At 41.0% G+C, this 20,678-nt stretch overlaps 1 protein-coding gene across 4 annotated transcripts in view; it reads right to left on the reverse strand.

The window, feature by feature from the left end:
- Positions 1–20,678, reverse strand: part of fat1a (FAT atypical cadherin 1a) — a 198,537-nt gene that overhangs the window by 88,486 nt on the left and 89,373 nt on the right. For all 4 annotated transcript variants that reach the window (XM_055635259.1, XM_055635251.1, XM_055635243.1 and 1 more), the window contains exon 4: positions 12,991–13,052. In XM_055635259.1, the coding sequence (XP_055491234.1) occupies positions 12,991–13,052 (62 nt within the window). The remainder of the gene's footprint in view (positions 1–12,990; positions 13,053–20,678) is intronic.

Raw genomic sequence — 20,678 nt, forward strand, 5'->3', positions numbered from 1 at the left:
GAGTCCCTCCAGCACTCTGTGTTTTTTATTTAACTCTGAAATTGAAGATAGGCACAAAATGCTGGAGTAACTCAGCGGGAAAGGCAGCGACTCTGGAGAGAAGGAATTTGGTGCAGTTTCGGTTCGAGACACCATTCGTCAGACTGAACTGAACTCTCATCGGTGAAAGTACTTGTGATGTCTGAAGAAGGGTCTCGACCCGAAATATCACCCATTTCTTCTCTCCAGAGTCACTGCCCGTCCCACTGCGTTACTCCAGCTTTTTGTGTCTATCTTCAAAAGACAGTGTGAAAGACAGTGAGATACAGCGAGAGAGGGGGAGAGGGAGAGAGAAAGGGAGAGTTAGAGGGAGAGAGAGAGGGAGCGAGAAAGAGCAAGAGAGAGCGAGAGAGAGAATTTAGAGGTACAGTATGACTTTTTATATCGTTACATTTTTTAAGCAGCAATATGTTAAGTCAATTTCACCGGGTTATTACTTTTCCATTGGTGAGCGGAATGTTAATGTAACAGGAAGTCGGGCCGATCTCCATTGTTCCCACCCACCCGCTGCACTTCAGCCGGTTACAGCAGTGACTCGTTGTTACATAGAAACATAGAAATTAGGTGCAGGAGTAGGCCATTCGGCCCTTCGAGCCTGCACTGCCATTCAATATGATCATGGCTGATCATCCAACTCAGTATCCCGTACCTGCCTTCTCTCCATACCCTCTGATCCCCTTAGCCACAAGGGCCACATCTAACTCCCTCTTAAATATAGCCAATGAACTGGCCTCGACTACCCTCTGCGGCAGAGAGTTCCAGAGATTCACCACTCTCTGTGTGAAAAAAGTTCCTCTCATTTCGGTTTTAAAGGATTTCCCCCTTATCCTTAAGCTGTGACCCCTTGTCCTGGAATTCCCCAACATCGGGAGCAATCTTCCTGCATCTAGCCTGTCCAACCCCTTAAGAATTTTGTAAGTTCCTATAAGATCCCCTCTCAATCTCCTAAATTCTAGAGAGTATAAACCATGTCTATCCAGTCTTTCTTCATAAGACAGTCCTGACATCCCAGGAGTCAGTCTGGTGAACCTTCTCTGCACTCCCTCTATGGCAATAATGTCCTTCCTCAGATTTGGAGACCAAAACTGTACGCAATACTCCAGGAGTGGTCTCACCAAGACCCTGTACAACTGCAGTAGAACCTCCCTGCTCCTATACTCAAATCCTTTTGCTACGAAAGCTAACATACCATTCGCTTTCTTCACTGCCTGCTGCACCTGCATGCCTACTTTCAATGACTGGTGTACCATGACACCCAGGTCTCGCTGCATCTCCCCTTTTCCTAGTCGGCCACCATTTAGATAATAGTCTGCTTTCCTGTTTTTGCCACCAAAATGGATAACCTCACATTTATCCACTTACGATCCACATTTATCCAAATTACGATTATCTATGGTCATTTTTTTAAAATCCGTATTAACAACATAAAATCATATGTCAGTATTCTTATCGCATTTCCGTACGAAATACGGAAAATCCGTGCTACTTGGCAGCCCTGAATCAGCATTTGTACGTTAGAAGAAACTTGGAGAATGAGAATGGAATTTCAAGAATAAACACAATAAGGCACATAAAACTTGATTTTTAGCTTTTTTATAAATAGGCGACTGCAATTGCTTAAATTTGCCAGGAGGAAAAAAGTGGCATGAAATGGGGCCCAGCAATCATTTCCACTTTTGCATAGTGCCATAGAGTTGCACAGCACCGATTTGTGTAGCATATTAAGCAAACAGATTGGATGCAAACTTTAATGGGTTCCAAATTGAAATATGTTAGAACCGTCTCACTGCACAGCCTTGCCACAGGCAACCATCTTCACCATAAAACTCAAAACCATGTCCTCAAAAAAGATGAGAGCATAGTTTGGTGGGAAACAATTACCCCTATGGGTGAAGTAACAGATGTATGTGTCTAAACATATTTAAAATGACCTCTGAATGGTGTAAGACATAACCATTGCAGGGCTGGGAACCTTGCTGGTGATGAAAGATAAAATATTAATGTGATTTATGATAAGCATAATAAAATCAATAAAATTCATACATTTTGAAAAGATCCAAATATACCATGCTTGGCAAATATTAAACTTTTGATTTGTTTATTTTAGTTTTAGTTTTGCTTGTTGTCATGTGTACCAAGGTACAGTGTAAAGCTTTTGTTGCGTGCTAATCAGTCAACAGAAAGACAGGTTTGAACAGTGATTCCTCAAGACCTGCATTAACTTTGATCCCTCTGAATTTTCCAGGGACTATTTGCCTTCCTATTTTAATTATGAAATGCTAAATGGATTTTCTGCCGACTACAAGTGAGCTGTCCATTAGCACTTCATGCATGTAGGCAAATTAAAATAATGGCCCCAACCACAAATGAGTTGTCTTTCTCCCTGGTATCAAATGTTAAGTGTTCCGCCTAGCCGGCTTCTATCATTCATATGAAAAGCCTAATTTTATCAACTCCAGGTGAAGAGGAAAAAAATCTTGTTCTCAATATGTTTATGAAAAAAACTATTCAATGTACTGACTCCATGATCACAACGTGATTTTTCCCTCAGTGAGATTAGCAAAAGCTTGAATTTCTTGTATCAAAACGCAGCTGTTTTGGGTGTCTGCCAGAAATTCAGACCATAAAACAAGTATATTGAAATCTTATTGTGAAAGAATTGCTATGAGCGAACTCTGTGGCATAAATGAGTAATAATTAAATGGCAAAATAAGTGATTTCTGACAAACACAAATGTCAAGTCCACCAATACAACTAGGCGAATAAACAGTAACCTTTTCCATCGGAATATTTTGTTCAAGTAATCATAATTATGGGCAAATTGAAAAAGTGAAGAATAAAGAAAATCACGATATGATACAAAATGATTTAGCAACCACTGAATGAAGACAGAGAAACATTTTGTACAGGAAGTCTTTGCTGCATGGAAAATGTCTTCTCCTTTTGGATTCTGATGGATGAGTATTTTCCACTTTCATTGATAGCAACGACAGCTTCTGATTCTTTGAATTGTGAATTTCTTTGATCTGATTTGAGTTGAGTGGAACATTTCCAAGACCAGGCTATGCATATTAAATTCAACTGTCAACAGCTTCTGTGGTGTCTGCACTGCAAAATACCAAGGAGCTCCAAAAATGTAATTTTATTAAGTCCCAGACACAGAGGCATCTGCGCACTGTTACAAATTGCACTGAATGGGCTTAAATTCTTCCTGTACAGTAAAGCTTCTCCATATGCCCACAATCCAAATATTCCATTTGTTTTTACTGAAACCGTACAGCAAAAAACAGATGCATGAGCATATTATATGAAGCAATCAGAATCTAGAACAATACAACATTATTATTTATCTATTCATTGTCGAGCAGCAGGATGGGGCCACATTTGCCTGGTTTTCATCCCTCTCGATTCAGTCTAGCCACGAGAAATGGCTTCTCTTCCTGCACTGCTCCAGACTACTGCCACAAAACATCAAGGCAGATCTCTCCCTGAACCTCTGCCATTCCTCATCCATGCACCAACCTTCAACTACATCCTCTGACATCGTGATTTTAGTGTCTATGTGTGTGGTAATGATGTTCAACTCTACCTCACCATCGCTTCTCTTCCGCTGTTCCAAAATGCCAAACCATTTGTTAAATACATAGTGCAGGATAAGCAGAAGCCTCCAGCAATAGAAGACAAAAGCACTGTCATTGGGTGTCCGTGTCATCAATTACATCTCTCACCCTGAAACTGTCCGATTGAACTTTCCTAAACAATCTTAATATCATACCTGATCCTCGGATAAGCTTTGAACCACATAATGATACAATCACAAAGATGTTGCCGTACAGCACCAGTGACCTGGGTTTGATACTGACTATGGGTGCTGTCTATGTGAGGTTTGTATATTTTTTTCCTGGGACCGCTTGGGTTTTCTCCGGGTGCTATGGCTTCCTCTCATGTACGAAAGACGTTTAGGTTTGCAGGTTAAATGGTTTATGTAAATTGCTCTTAATGTTTAGGATGTGAAAGTGGGATGTCATAGAACTAATGTACAGGTGATCGATGATCGGCGTGGACTCGATGGGCTGAAGGGCCTGTTTCTATGCTGTACCGCTAAACTCTAACCTTAGGTGGCTTCTTTTCACCACAAAGTCTGGCTATACCCATGCCATCTGCGCATCTACTGCGAAACTTCACTTAAGTATGCTACTTTAATCAGAAATTAGTTCATTTCTTCTTTTTGAAACATTACTTTATCTGAAAAAGCCCTGTGAAGCAGCTTTGCCACATTAATGTTGCCACATTAAAAGCATTTCACAAATGGAAACTTTTCTATGATCATAACTGTTTACTCTCATTAAACAAAGGCAAACAACTATACTTGCTACAGTCAATGGGCATTTAAATATGCTTCTTATTTTATAACTCCTGCTATTACCAAACCACATTGCTGCCAAATGCTGATAACACTCAAAATGGTTCAGTTATTTTTTAATTTAACATTTCTGTTGCTCTGTTATGTCTAGTGTCATTCGTTTAATTGTGCATCAGTATTACAGGTGAAAGAGTTCTCTCAGGCAATGGGCTAATGGATCCCCTTAAAGCAACTGGAACTTGAACCTGGTTACATATGTACGAAATCCATTGAAAGCAAGGAAGATCAACAGGATGATGGGGTGATGAGTCAGCCTTGCTTGAATCCAGTCTGTACTTGGATTGGGTTTGTGGTCAAGATCCCAGCCATCATGCAACAGACATTGAATGATAACAAGTTGTTTAAGAAGGAACTGCAGATGCTGTAAAATTGAAGGTAGACAAAAATGCTGGAGAAACTCAGAGGTGAGGCATCATCTATGGAGCGAAGGAAATAGGCAATGTTTTGGGTCGAGACCCTTCTTCAGCGGCAGCATCTATGGAGAAGGGTCTCCACCCGAAACGTTGCCTATTTCCTTCGCTCCATAGATGCTGCCTCACCCGCTGAGTTCCTCCAGCATTTTTGTCTACCTTGAATGATAACAAAGATGGATACAAATAGCTGGAGTAAGTCAGTGTGACAGGCAGCATCTCTGGAGGGAAGGAATGGGTGATGTTGAATGAGAACAGATTTCTCATGGCAGCCAAATTGAGAAAGATATCTTTAGTCACTCTGGTCTCAAAGTCTTTACTGAGATCAAGGAAGACTATGTACAGACATGATTGCTACTCCCTACACTTGTATTGAAATTGTCATGTGACGAAGATTATCTCCATTGTACCTCACGATAGACGGAATCCACATTAGGACTCTGGGATCAGTTCATTACCCAGTGGTAGTCGATGGTTTTGGAAGGTCATGGCAATAACTTTTCCCGTGACAGACTGCAAAGAGATTCCTCTATAATTATCATAACTAGACTTTTTTTTTGAAAATTGCCATGACTGCGGACCCTCAGATGCCTGGGTATATTCTCATCATCCTAGACAAGGGCAGAGGTTATGAATTCATGTCAAAATGACCTCTCCCCAATGCTTTAAAACTTCAGCTGGGATGATGTCTGTGTCAGATGCCTTGTGTGTTTATTCAGCTGGGGAAACTGCCTTTTCAATCTCTTGCTGAACCGACCGAGTACTGAAACTGTAGTGAATAACATGCTATGAAATGGCATCAAGGATATTCGTGCTGAAGACAAGAATCTTGCTTGAGTTCTTCAAAGTATTTCTTCCCGTGGGTGCTGACTGCCTCTCGGTAGTTTGACGAGGCTTCGTCTGCTCTTGTTCTATCGAACTTAGGTGTTTGTGGCTGAAGAGTCCACACGTCATATTTATAGGCTGTTTTATTTCCTGCACTCTTTACTACCACAATCTGCTCTTCAGATCAAGAGGCCTTTGTTGAACTTTAGCCGTCAGATGCTTGTCAAGCTACAATTCTTTATCCCTTGAGATTTTCAGTCGTTTTCAGTCTCAACAAGCCTTACATTTCTAATTAATTAACTGTTGGATCTGGTAATTTCATTCATCCAGTCTTAATGTCTTCAGGCACAGAGACCATACAACTGCTGGCTATTACTAATGATGGTCGATTCCAATGTACTGTGGACTCTGCAACTCCTGTTGACTAGAGTTATCAGCTGCCTCTTTTTTTTTGTTTAAAGCCAGTTTTTTTTTTCTAACTGATTTTATAATAAAGGTTTGTTCACAAATTTACAGTATGTGCTAATCCATCAAAATATCAATGCACATATTACACATTCAGATCATAACATGACTGTCCCACAACATAATATAAATGCCAGTGTGCACTCCAGCTATTGCGGTGCATCAGAATGCCGTGGACAGTGCATGTTCTCTCTCTCCCCTGAACACGTGGGCACAAATGCATCTTTGCAAAAACGCTGACAGTAAGCTTGGAAAGGGGTGCCCTTGAATCTGTTGACATTGAACTTTTCATGGCTACATTTCTGTGGTGTTTATATGGTCATAAAGTCACGTGATAGGAGGAGAATTAGGCCACTCGGCCCATCACGTTTACTCCGCCATTCAATCATGGCTGATCTATCTCTTCCTCCGATCCCCATTCTCCTGCATTCTCCTCATAACCTCTGACATCTGTACTAATCAAGATTCTATCTCGGCCTTAAAAATATTCACTGCTTTCCTTTTAAGGAATGGTTGAACGAGATGACCCCAATATAGAGCTTAGAGATACAGTTTGGAACAGGCCCTTCAGCCCACCGGGTCCACACCAATCATCGATCACCTGTACACAAGATCTATGACCTACACACTAAAGGCAATTTACAAAGCCAATTAACCTACAGAATGGCAGGCAGTGGTGAGTGGAGTGTCGCAAGGCTCGGTGTTGGGGCCGCAACTGTTTACAATATATATTAATGATTTGGAAGAGGGAATTAGGAGCAACACTAGCAAGTTTGCGGATGACACAAAGCTGGGTGGCAGTGTGAACTGTGAAGAGGATGTTAGGAGGTTGCTGGGTGACCTGGACAGGTTGAGTGAGTGGGCAGATACGTGGCAGATGCAGTATAATATAGATAAATGTGAGGTTATCCACTTTGGCGGCAAAAACAAGGGGGCAGATGACTATCTCAATGGGGTTAGGTTAGGTAAGGGGGAGGTGCAGCGAGACTTGGGTGTCCTTGTACATCGGTCACTGAAAGTTGGCTTACAGGTACTGCAGGCAGTGAAGAAAGCTAATGGAATGTTGGCCTTCATAACAAGAGGATTTCAGTATAGGAGTAAGGAGGTTCTTCTGCAGTTGTATAGGGCTCTGGTGAGACCACATCTGGAGTATTGTGTACAGTTTTGGTCTCCTAATTTGAGGAAGGACATCCTTGTGATTGAGGCAGTGCAGCGTAGGTTCACGAGATTGATCCCTGGGATGGCGGGACTGTCACATGAGGAAAGATTGAAAAGACTAGGCTTATATTCACTGGGGTTTAGAAGGATGAGGGGTGTTCTTATAGAAACATATAAAATTATAAAAGGACTGGACAAGCTAGATGCAGGAAAAATGTTCCCAATGTGGGGCGAGTCCAGAACCAAGGGCCACAGTCTTAGAATAAAGGGGAGGTCATTTAAGACTGAGGTGAGAAAACACTTTTTCACCCAGAGTTGTGAATTTATGGAATTCCCTGCCACAAGGGCAGTGGAGGCCAAGTCACTGGATGGATTTAAGAGAGAGTTAGATAGAGCTCTAGGGGCTAGTGGAGTCAAGGGATATGGGGAGAAAGCAGGCACAGGTTATTGATAGGGGACATCAGCCATAATCACAATGAATGGCGGTGCTGGCTCGAAGGGCCAAATCTGCACCTATTTTCTATGTTTCTCTGCATCTATGTTAAATCTGCACGTCTTTGGAATGTGAGAGGAAACCGGAGAACCCGGAGAAAACCCATGCCGTCAAGGGAGAACGTACAAACTCTGCACAGACAGTACCCGTAGTTGGGATTGAACTCGGGTCTCTGGCACTGTGAGGCAGCAGTTCTCCCGCTGCGCCACTGTGCCACCCACAATTTAGAGGATCATTGATTTTACAGTCGTCAGTGTGTTCTTGGCTTGCAGTCCTGAAATCTAAGAGGTGCTTGTGCTTGGATTGATGGCTCTGCCAGAATTCCTTGTATCCCGGAGGAAATGTTACACTGTGTTATGATGTCTATGTTCCCACATTTTACCAGGACGAGGGTATTGAGTTGGATTTAGGCTTTGCTATCTCGGCATAACTAATCTCAAGTTTTAATTCTGACATTGACTCTGCCAAAGAGGAAGAGGAAGAGATGGGACTCAGACTTGGGATTGATCCACACAAATAGAATTCCTCTATTGTGCCATCATGGGTTGGGGCAGATACATTGATGACTGCGGAGGCTTCAATAAGCCAGACTATGGGTGGACAAGGGGATGGGGACTGGACCTTGTGCCTTCCCTCATAATGGAAACCATTATGGAGGGATGTTTTTTATGTTTATTGTTCAATTCTTTAATGTTATGTCTTATCTTTATCTGTGTGCTGCATGGCAAGACAAATTTCACTATACCAATTGGTGTACATGACAAATAAATGTCCTTTGTCCTTTGTCCATAACATGCTGGTTCCACAGTAGCAGGAAGCTCATAATAAATTCCACTATCCTACCGCGGGAGATGACAGACCATTCCATTCTTAATGGAAAAAAACACATCTGAAGTTAGTACGCTTCTTCCAGCTTGCCATTTCAAAAGGATGCTGGCTTACTGTTCTTGTCTAACCCACTGTATCTCACTTCTTCTTGCGAATGGCGTGCACAGCCTAATGTTGTAGGACAACTTGTTCTATTTGATCTTACTTGATTGACTATCTCATGAAGAGTGGCAATGCCAGAGTTGAACTGTCCCGGGTTCCCAGGCAACTACAATAGTTTTGCCAGTCTTGGCGAAAGCTCCAAATTTCATTCAAAGTGGAAAATATTTTAAATAATGCCTTATTGATGTGAGGTAATGGGTGCACACCAGTTACACATAGGGCTCACAGGGAGAGATCTTGGTCCCAGGGCAAATTGGTCCGTTAATAGAGAATAAACTCTGCTACCTTTACCCAGCACACACACTCCACGGTTATGTAGGCCTGCACAAACTCTAGGTACATGAATGTTACTCTCTATTCTCTCCCTCTCTTTCTCAAATACACAGACATATGCACATGGCCTCCCCCTCAACCTCCTCCCTCTCTTACACTATATTTTGTAATTCCAAACAATCCATGCAGGTGTTCCAACATTGACTGAGACATTAGCAAAAAGGAATCCAAAATGAATCAGATGTCTACCCATCACAAATCCATGCTGATTTGCTTTGATGAAATGATACCTGGACAAATGTTCACTCAAAGACCATGCACATGTTCACTCAAAGACCATGGTACAGCCTAGCAGAGATGCTGCCTCATAGCTCCAGCCCCCTATGTACCATCCTGACCTCTTGTTTTTGTCTATGTGCAGTTTGCATGATCACAAGGGTATCAACCAGGTACACTGGTTTCCTTTCCACATGCCAAAATTATGCCTAGAGTTGGGGGTGTTAGCTATCTGGACGAGCTGGACAGACTTTGATTGTTTTCTTTGGAATGCCTGAGTTTATGGGGAAACCTGTTAGAAGTATATAAAATAATGAAAAGCATGGATAGGGTAGACGGAATCCTTTTCCCAGGATGGAAAAACTAAATACTAGAGGGCATAGCTTCGAAACGAGAGGGGTAAAGTTCAAAAGGAGATGTTCAGGGCAAGTTATTTTTTCCTCAGAAGGTGATGAGTGCATGGAACGTGTTGCCAGAGGTGGTGGCTGAAGCAGATATAACAGTGACAATTAAGACATTTTTGAAGGGGCATATGGATATGCAGGAAATGGAGGGATATGGATTGTGTGCCAGTCGATAAGAGATGGTCTTGGCATCATGTTTGGCACATACATTGTGGGCCAAAGGGCTTGTTATTGTGCTCTACTGTTCTATCTTCTACACCAAAGTCATTCAGGCTAGTAGGTTGATTGGCTACTGTAGATTGGTCCAAGTGTGCAGGAGGGTGAACATTTTGGGTGAGTTGAATGAATTTGGGGGAGAACAAAATGTAGGATTAGTTTAAATGGGGCTTAATGGTCAGCATAAACTCTGGGGAACAAAGAGACTGTGTATATGACTCACACTTACATGAATCACACTTTGTATGATTAACAACACTTGCCAGAAAGGATTCCAATAACAATTCAGTGAGGTTGAGCTAACAGTTAAAAATAAGAGATCTTTTGTCCAAAATCTAATTTATATCTCAACGCTCAATTTCTGAAATATTATCCATCCAGAGCTCTACATTCCAGGGTAAAGAGACCTGAACACAGTAATCTGATCTATCGCCCCTAGCTCTGGAATACGTATACTGTGCTACTGTAATGAATGATCTTAATTATTACTCATGCATGGAAGCCTGGTCATTTAAAGCCAAAGAAAACATGCTCAATGTAGATAAATTAATTTGTTGTCTCATCATGCACATTTTTATGATGCCCTGAATTCACTCACTAAGCTAGCAAATGGATAATTAGAGGGATACAGTCTTAATGTTTCCTTGCAGTGTTATAAATGTTTGTATGAAGCACCAAGTCACAAATCAAACGTGAGATGTTTAAGAATTACATCAATTGCATAAGTATCCAAACCGTTGTAATGTATTATATCGCTCAGCAATAGTAGAATTGTTTGCTGCTTGAAGCGAGTCTTTCAAACAAAACACACAGCGCCCTCAGCCAACAACTGTAGGGCAGCAAAATAACCATTTATCATTTCCAAACAGAAGCTGCTTTCCCCAATACAGCACGGTAATTGCACCCTTAAAAAAATACAATTAATGAAAGTTCAGCAGAAGTCTTGTGACAGTATGCCTCTCAAACAAAACAACAGGGTAGATATTATTCATCGCAGCACAGATTTCAGCCAGGCACATGCAGCTAGCGGATTGTTCTACAGTGTCAGCAGGACAATTCATTCAGTTTGTGCACTGGAACTCATTGTGCAAGGCGCGCCTACTGCTGGAAGGGGAAAATAACTTCTACCTCCACCAAGACCTCTCTCCACCCTGGTGCCCCATTGTGCTCCCACGTAGCTTGAGACAGTCTACAGCTTACGAAACTTTAAGACTTCAGATTGGGGGAATGGGAGCTTAATGCAAATAGTCAATTGCTGGAATAAAATGGAAACAGGAACCCCAATTCCTTAGGGAGGCACAGTGGCGCAGCTGTAGAGCTGCTGCCATACAGCGCTAGACACAGGTTCAATCCTGACCAGGGGTGCTTTCTGTAAGGAGTTTGTACATTCTCCCTGTGACCCCGTGCGTTTTCTTCAGCGTTCCTGTTTCCTCCCCCATTCTAAAAACATGCAGGTTTGTAGGTTAATTAGGTTCTGTAAATTGTCCCTAGTGTGTAGGCTAGAACTAGTTTAAAGATTGTTGGCTGGCATGGATTTGGTGGGCCGCAGAGCCCGTTTCCATGCTGTATTTCTAAACTAAACTAAACGCATTATTGGATCCTGATTAGTAAATTTAATGAAAATGTTTTATTTAACGCTCTACTAGAGCGAGTATTTAAGTTGGCTCCTGGAAAGATGGCTTCAGTTGCATGGTCACTAAAAATAGGGCTCAGTTATATAGCAAACAGAAGATTAGCTATGTCCCAAACAATTGTCCCGAGCAGGAACAGGCCACTTCAGCATAAAAACTTTCATAGCACCAACTACCTATTGGATTGTGTCCAAACTAGCTTTGTAAATTCTTCACCTATCCAATAAAAGCAATGAGGCAAAATTCCACACCATTAACCTTCACTTCACAAAGCCCACAACGACAATTACAGAATCGATCCCAGGAGTAAAGTAACCTTTGTATCCTGCAAAGTGCTCGATTATCTTTGGTTGTACTTTATTCTATCGATGTCAATCCTAATATTTATCCACCTTTTACTGGAGTTAATTGAGTATCAACTGCTTCTTCTGACAATCTGTTCCAACATCCATTGCTGGAAATAGGAGGATACTGACCATGACTAACAGTTCTGGTCAGAAATTAGTCTATAAACTGAATATTTTTAATCCAAGCAGAACATCCGGTATGCTCATACAGAGAAACAGGTCTTTTGGCACACCACACCCATGCCAACACCCGTATTAGTTGAAAAGAAAATTAAATAAGCTCCAAATACGAGTTAAATTGTAATTTTAAGCCAGTTTTGAGAATTATGTCAAATGTTAATTGAACACTATTAATTACATAAACCAAAATGTTGTCTATCTATGTTCTTCAAGGATGCTGCCTGACCCGTTGAGTCACTACAGCACTTTGCATCTTTTTTTCAGTCAACCGCTCACTTCATGTTAGTCCTGCACAGCACACAATAATTCCAAATGACTCTTCACACCAGGATGGTCATAAGAGGACTTGCAAGGCAGGACAAGGAAGGTGAGAATTAATAAAAATATTGGTTCTTTAATTGACCACAGATCACAATTTAAATGATTTATTACTGATGAATATATGCTTCCACATAACAGATTCAGATGTAATTTCCTACAAGGATTCTTCATGGCATTTATTTCTCAGCCATTTCAATATCCCTAATTGAAGCAAACGTGCTGCAAGAAATCGAGAAGATTTCTTAAATCTTCACTCCAGGAAAGGAATCCTCATTGATGTTCCATTCGCAAATCCATGATGGATTACCCATCAGCACTGTCTAATTAATGCAAAACAGGGCTTCATGATGCTGACACAGAACACAGGGTTCCCTTGTGCTATATCCAATAAAAGATGTTTTAAGATGAAGATGCAAAAATCTTATCTCTATAAACCACATTATATTTCAGCAACAATGTTATCTGATTTATTTAACTTTAATAATAAACACAATAATTAGTGTTTTTGAAAGAATTGAATGCAAATAAACTCTTCCCACCTCAAGGATGTGTTCTGCCTGTTGCTCCCGGTCTAGTTTCCGTGACGTTGTTGTAATCAATCCTGCAAACAAACAGATTTATTATTATTATTAAATCTCTATAAAAATAAAACATAAAATCCCAAATATTAATGTTCATGATAACTTATTAGATAGATTTATAATAGATTAATTTGATATTTTAATGAGATTTCTATTGAGAAATTATTCAATAATACTGCTGAAAAGGCACATAACACAATATTCAGCAGCATAATGTGCTATGATTAAGTTGCTTTAATCACCTTCAATAAAGCCATGATGTACTTTACTCATGCCAACATTCAGTTTATACACTGAATTGTTAGCAATGCTTTGAAAACATTTTCTCATTTTGTGCTGGTGTGAAATTATAAGCAGTGCACACATTACATTTTTGGTAGTCAAGGCTACTGGCCAGAAATATCATGCCATGTTATTGTTAAAATTGTTAAAATTTAACCTGCTGAGCATCAGTACATAAAGTGAAATACAATGCCACACAGGTGACATTACCAGACCAGTATCTAGTGGCCTAGACTATTGATCTGGAAGCATAAAGGTTTAAATTCAAGTAATGAAATTTAAAAGTTAGACTCCATAATGGTGCCCACAAAATTGCTGGATTGTCCAACATACACAACTGGATTACTAATGTATTTTAAAGAAATTACAATCCTTCTAGTACCTGTACAACCTCCTCAGAACTGTACAATGTAGTTAATTCAACTGCTTTTGGAACTGGCCGAACATTCCCCACTTCAAGAGCAATTAGAAATGGATGATAAACACTGCATTTACCAGTGGTGCCAAGTATGTATTGAGAATACAAGTAATGTTTTTTCCAAAATTATGGCGCTACATTTTTCCAGAATTGTTTTGAAGAGCAATTTGTTACTCTTATGATTATTATTATGTGCTAATTTTGATGTACAACTGAGATATGTACAACTGAGACATGTTATCCAGTTCACAAACTCCTTCATTTTCATGCAGACATTATGTACAGGCCAACATGTCCAAATAAGTCATTAACACTTGTGATATTCCATTGTCAAAGCAAATGATTGTTGAGGGCAGTATCTCGCAGCAGCAAGGACAGAATAAATGCTCTCTTCAGCACAAATGCAAATATGTAAAATTTGCTAACAGTTCACACGCAAATATCAAAGTAAAATTTAACCCAATAACTAAAATAGCAGATGGGTAAGTCAGTTACCATTCTGACTTGGACAAATACATTCAGAACAAAACACAAGGACGGAACATTTTCCAGTGACATATTAAATGCTAATTTTATGCAATTTACTTTTATGCTGGCCTTCATAATTCAATTACTTTGCCTAAAACACAAAATATTTACAGAAAACAGTACGGTTTGCCTTTTCATGTATTTAGGTGCATCAGATGTGCAAACAGATTGTGTAATTAAAAATATGTAAACAGTACAAAAGTTGTATTATAAATAAGTTTGACTAGATATGTCTGAAAATAGCTGTCACACTTGGAGACCAAGTCCTCTTCACAAGCATCCTATTCTGTGGGTGGTTATTTTAATATTAGATTAAAAATTCAGAAATTCACCAGGTCTATAGTGCAGCTGTTTGCTGTATCGCTTGGTAACACTGTTTCAATGCAATGTAATCATTTATTATACTTTAAAATCAATAGCAAACAAACATCAGCTTCTAAAGCTGTTTAAAGCTACACATCCAAAACCATGAGACTATATGTCTAGTTCCATAATGTGTGAATTCATGCACATTGTAATTATACTGAATGAAAGACATTGGCACTTGTTAGCAACTATTAATCCACGGCTTCACATTCCACTGAGGCAAATTAAAATAAGGCACTAGACAGTCTGGACTGATGAGGGGCCCATTTTGGGGAACATAAGTGACAAATTTGTTTTCAGAAGAAAATTATTGGTGGAAAACCAGAATTATTATTTTTTAATATGAAAGAAATACAAAACATGGCCCTTTTAATTGCATGTTTACAAATATATGACTACCGTAATGACTGCTGAAAAGTTATAATTTTTAAAGATAAATTGGTGGAATTTAGCATCTTAAAAAATAATTCTTCACCTGTTGTTAGGTTATGCATGGATTGACAATATTTGCTCTCCCCCCCCCCTCATGTTTATTGCAACAGTATGCAGCAAATGTGAATTTATTCTGTTTAAAAATTAAAACTCTTTCTACATTTATATTAACCCAACACACACACAACATATTCCAGAATATAGCTGATTTTTAAGCTTCCTGAGCGGCAGCATTTCATTAAATGAACCACCAGGTGCTAAAACAAAAGCAGTGAAACATATGTGACTATGCAAAGATCTGCAGTTAAGGTGTCAACTACACAAGGCACTGCAGAAAAGATCTCCATCTCCTAAAATGCAGGAGGATAAAAAGGTTGACGAGAATGAGGTACACAATGGTAGTCTGCCATTTTCAAGCCTGCTTACGCACGGTTTGCCCTGTGATTGACAATTCCAGTAATGATGGTAAACTCCAGTAATGAAAGAGGATGTGTGCAAAACAATGTAAATATGATTTTTTTATGTAGCAGATGTAGTTAACAGATTTCTGAAGGTTTTGGCAAGTTATGGAATTAAATTTAATTTTGACAACTGCATTAAACAAAATAATGAGCAGCAAGGTAAATAAAACTGGAAACAAAATTAGAGTACCGGGGTAATTATTTTAATTGTCAATCAAGATCATGCTGAAAAACAATTGTAAAATAAGAAAAAATATAAAGTTGATTATACTGCCAAAATAGCAAGGCATTAACTTCACAAATGTTACACCAAGGAATTATAAAACATTGGCAGTGCAGATTTGGAGAATTTCCAATCAATTCTGGTCACTGCACCTCAGAGGTATCAGAAAGCTTGTACAGGGCGATGCAAATGTTTTAGGATAAGCTGTAAGGGATATCAAGAGAAAATGGAAAGTTGATAATGATTGTGCAGGAAGGAATTACAGATGCTGGTTTACACCGAAGATAGACACAAAAAACCAGAGTAACTCAGCGAGTCATGCACCATCGGTGGAGAAAAGGAATAGATACGTTTTTGGTCGAGACCCTTCTTCAGAGTCAGGGGACAGAGAAACAAGATATGCAAAGGTACATAGAAAAAATGAACGAACGATATGCAAAGGACAAATCAAAGTCAGCAACGATGGTCAAGGAAGGGTAGAACCCATAATGGTCCATTGTTGGCTGCTGAGGTGGTGATAACGAGTGATACAAACAGTGAAACCCAGCAGGATGACAGTGATACAGTGCAATAATGAATAGGGTGGGGGGTGTGTTCAAGAAATATTCAAAGCCCAGTAAATTTTAAATGGTTGTGACTAAAGAACCCACCGTTTTTATGATGTTTCCCATTTAAAAAAACACTCCTTTCCCTTAAAAATATTACATTTTGATCTACTTTCTATAATACCAGCCAGGGCAAGTGTCATAGAGTCACCGTGGAAACAGGCCCTTCAGCGCAGTTGGTCTACGCTGACCAATATGTCACATCGCTACCAGTTCCATCTGCCTGCATTTGGCCCATATCCCTCCGAACATGTCCTAACCATGGGATCCATGGGAGTGCTTTAGAGTCTGTTATCTTTCCACATTACAAACAGAGCTAATGCATGCCTGAGGATGCTAAATTAAGAGGATCAGTTACCCAAAACAAGGAACTGCAACTTGTTATTGTAATTTTACTGCTCACGGCCTGTCATTTTTCCATCAGCCAGCAGAAGGCGCCCTGGAGGATGGCAGTGACCATAGAACCTACATACGCCATGTTTTGCTGCTACTTCTTCAGTCAGTCCAAGGTAACTCAACGCTACTTAAATTCTGTTGCCCTTGGAGAACCTTACAAGCGGCTGTTGGATGGAACAGTTTATTTTCCCTAGACTGTTATTTTGCCAAAAGTGTTTACTTTTCTGCTTGTCAATTTCCAAACAAAATTTTAGTTGTTTTCTTGCTCGCTGTAGAACACATTCCAACCAATTCAGCCTGTACTACACAAAACATGTTCCATAATTGATCAATTGTGTTATATCCAATTCGTATTATGAAAGCATCCATTGTAGCAGAACTCCCTGTAAGCCAAATGCAGAATATTACACCATGGTAAGCCACACTGGTAGCATCAGGAGTGGTGAAAAATTACATCAGCTAGAATGCAAATTTAAACAATTAAATAAAATAGTTAGCCAGTTAAACAAGTAATCCAATATGTAAAATATCAAAAATGTTGGACACCATTAAATTGGAATTTGGACTGTGATCTGCAGAAACAGACACTTCAGCCAACCTAGTCTACACCAACCAGCAATCCCGCACACTTACACTATCCCACACATTAGGGACAATTTACATTTATACCAAGCCAATTAACCTACAAGCCTGTACGTCTTTGGAGAGTGGGAGGAAACCAAAGATCTCGGAGAAAATCCATGCAAGTCACAGGGAGAACATACAAACTCCGTACAGACTGCACCTGTAGTCGGGATCGAACCTGGGTCTCTGGCGCTGCAAGGCAGTAGCTCTACTGCTGTGCCACCGTGCAGCCCTCATAAAAGTTAGAGACTTATTTGACTCTCCCTCATTATTGTTTTCTTTTCAAACATATGGGCAATCGGATCCGATCCAAGACTACATGCAGCTTGCAAACTGATCCACTTCTCAGTTAATTGGAAGAATGTTTATGACATGAGATGCAATAATGGGCAGAGATAGAACCAGTAGTACTTATGGTTCTGTCAGTCTGGCAAATTGTGAGGAAAAACTAACAAACTCTGAGCAATAACATTACAATAACAAGTTACTGCTCTTTCAAATTCAGATTAAGGATTGAATCACAAAAGCCCGACAGCTAGAAGATCAACTTTGTCCATAGCTTGTCTCGAGCAATCATGGCTTAAATAATTTGAGCAAAAAATAAAGCTGGAAATCTGAAATAAAAACAGAAATAGCTGTAAGAACTCAGCAGGCCAAGCCACATTATCTGGGAGAGGAAACGAGTCCACATAAAGTTGACTGTTTTCCTCCTCACTTGACCTGCCGAATGCTTCCAGCATTTTCCGAATTGCCACTGAAATGATAGTTATGTAAAAATGGAAATTATTTGCAGCTATATGTGTAAGAAGCAACTATGAAACTAGGCACTGAATCCAGCAAAACTGCTACAACTACAGCTGTCTGCAATTACTATTGTGGATAATCAATCAGCCGTTTATTTACATAAAACTTCAATGCTATTACTGAGAGGTAGAAATAATAGTGTTTTATTATGGCCATCTGTTAAACTAGGTTTACCCATCAACATAACAACATACATACCCCAGAAGCCCTGTCTAGAAAATTACTCAGGAAACTGCAGCAAAAAAATGGTTAGATTAGCAAAGGAATACTGAAGGGAGAACCAAAATCAACCATCTGGATTTGCTCTCTCTCAACAATATGGGCATTTTGTACCAGCAATGAAGAGACAATTCTTTAACAGGGCAAACAATCAATGTTGCACAAACACAAACTGGTGAATCTTCATTGACTGCCAAGACACTCCCTCGAACTAAAACCATTGTAATCTATCTGGGTTTACTTATATGTTGGACAGAACTGCAGATGTTGGTTTAAATCAAAGGTAGACACAAATGCTGGAGTAACTCAGCGGGACATGCTGGAGTAACTCAGGAGTCCTGCTGAGTTACTCCTGGTTATACCTGATCTTGACCAATTAGAAATGTATTAATTGCTGTTCAACATATTCTTTAGTTACATCTCTTAAAAAAATATTTATCTTTACAAAATTTGAAATAGTATGCTGAAGAACCTGTAGTTCACTTCTAACAGAACGGACTTTAACTGATTCAGGCAGAATTGCCGGGTGCATGATCTATCCCAGCTTCTGCCCTGGATCCCCGCCTTCACAAAATGTACCAATTTACTCCCTTCCTTAACAAAAACAGGCCTTCAGCCGATTGTATTCATCCCACATCACATCAAAAAACGACAAAAAACACTGGTGTACACTCTGGCTGTAGTACTGAAGTCTTGCCCTCCAGAACCTGCTGAACTTCCAATATATTGACAACTTCAATAGTGTTTCCCCCCCATCAGCAATGTGGAAAGATACTCAAGTCTTATGCCCTGTCTTGGTTTTGCCGAGGACCATCCAATTAGCTTGCCCGCAATCATCCCGTGATGTCAAGTGATTGTGGACTACAGGAGACAGCAGGGGAGTGGACACCTCCCCATCCACATCGGTGATGCTGAGGTTGAAAGGGTCAGCAGCTTCAAGTTCCTCGGTGTGCACATCACTGAGGAACTCTCTTGGACACTGCACATGGACACAATAACTAAGAAAGCCCGCGAGCGGCTCTTTTTCCTGAGAAGACTGAGGAACTTTGGCATGAACGCCAGCATCCTCACAAACTTCTACAGTTACACCATCGAGAGCCTAGGTAGGCGGCGCGACCCTGGTCAGCAGCGGCCTCTGCAGCCTGTCCGCGTTTTTATTATTTTTTGTCTGTGTTTTTATGTAGTTTTTGTTATTTTATGTTGGGGTGTGTGTGTGGGGGGGGTGGGGGTGGGGTGGGAGGTAACTTTTAAATCTCTCCCTGCACTGGAGACCCGACCTTTTCTCGTCGGGTCTCAGCTGTCGTTGGGGCCGCAACGAGGAGCGGCCTCCAACAGGAAGAAGCCGGGGACTCAGGTGCCGACTCACCTCACCGTCGCGGAGCTGGCCGAGACCGGAGCGGGTGGAGCGGTGGAGGAGCGTTGCCGCTGCCGCTGCTGCTGCTGCTGCTGCTGCCGCTGCTGAGTCGGAGGCTGCTGCTGCGGGTCTGCGGACGGCAGCACCGGGAGCCCGCGGATCCCTGGATGGAGACCGCTTTTCGGGGCTCCTGCAACGGCGACTTCTCCCGCCCGAGTTGCGGGGTCGAAGAGCTCCTGGAGCGGGGCCTAGCACCACTGCCCCGTGCGGCTTGGAATGCGGGACTTTGCGAGCGCACGCCGGGGACTCCAACATCAAGACCCGGTGTGCGACCTCGCACCACCCGGCGTGGCTTTAATGGCCGCGGGACAATCGCCATCGCCAGCCTGGGGCTTTGACTTTGACTCTGACATCGGGGGGGAGAGAGTGCAGTGGAGAGATAAGTTTATTTGGCCTTCCATCACAGCTATGTGATGGATGTTCATGTAAAATGTAATTATGTTGTGTCTGGGGTCTATTTGTGTGTAATGTATGGCTGCAGAAACGGCATTTCATTTGGACCTCCAGGGGTCCAAATGACAATTAAATATACTCTTGACTCTGCTGATTGGCTGCATCACAGTCTGGTGCGGGAACTGTTCTGCTCACAGCCGCAAATCACTACAGAGAGTGGTGAAGGCGGCACAGCACATCATTGGCAACTGTCTCCCGGCCATTCAGGACATTTTCCACAGGCGGTGCCTGCTGAAGGCACACAGCATCATCAAGGACCACAGCCACCCAGCACGCAGACTGTTCTTGTTACCATCAGGCAGACAATACACGAGCATAGCTGCACGTACCACCAGACTTAAGAACATTTTTATCATCATGCCATCAGGCTTCTGAACTCATAAACACATCATATATGTTGATTATTTTATTTATTATTGTC

This window comes from Leucoraja erinacea, chromosome 1 (assembly GCF_028641065.1).
Source record: "Leucoraja erinacea ecotype New England chromosome 1, Leri_hhj_1, whole genome shotgun sequence".
In the NCBI taxonomy this organism is placed as follows: domain Eukaryota; kingdom Metazoa; phylum Chordata; class Chondrichthyes; order Rajiformes; family Rajidae; genus Leucoraja; species Leucoraja erinaceus.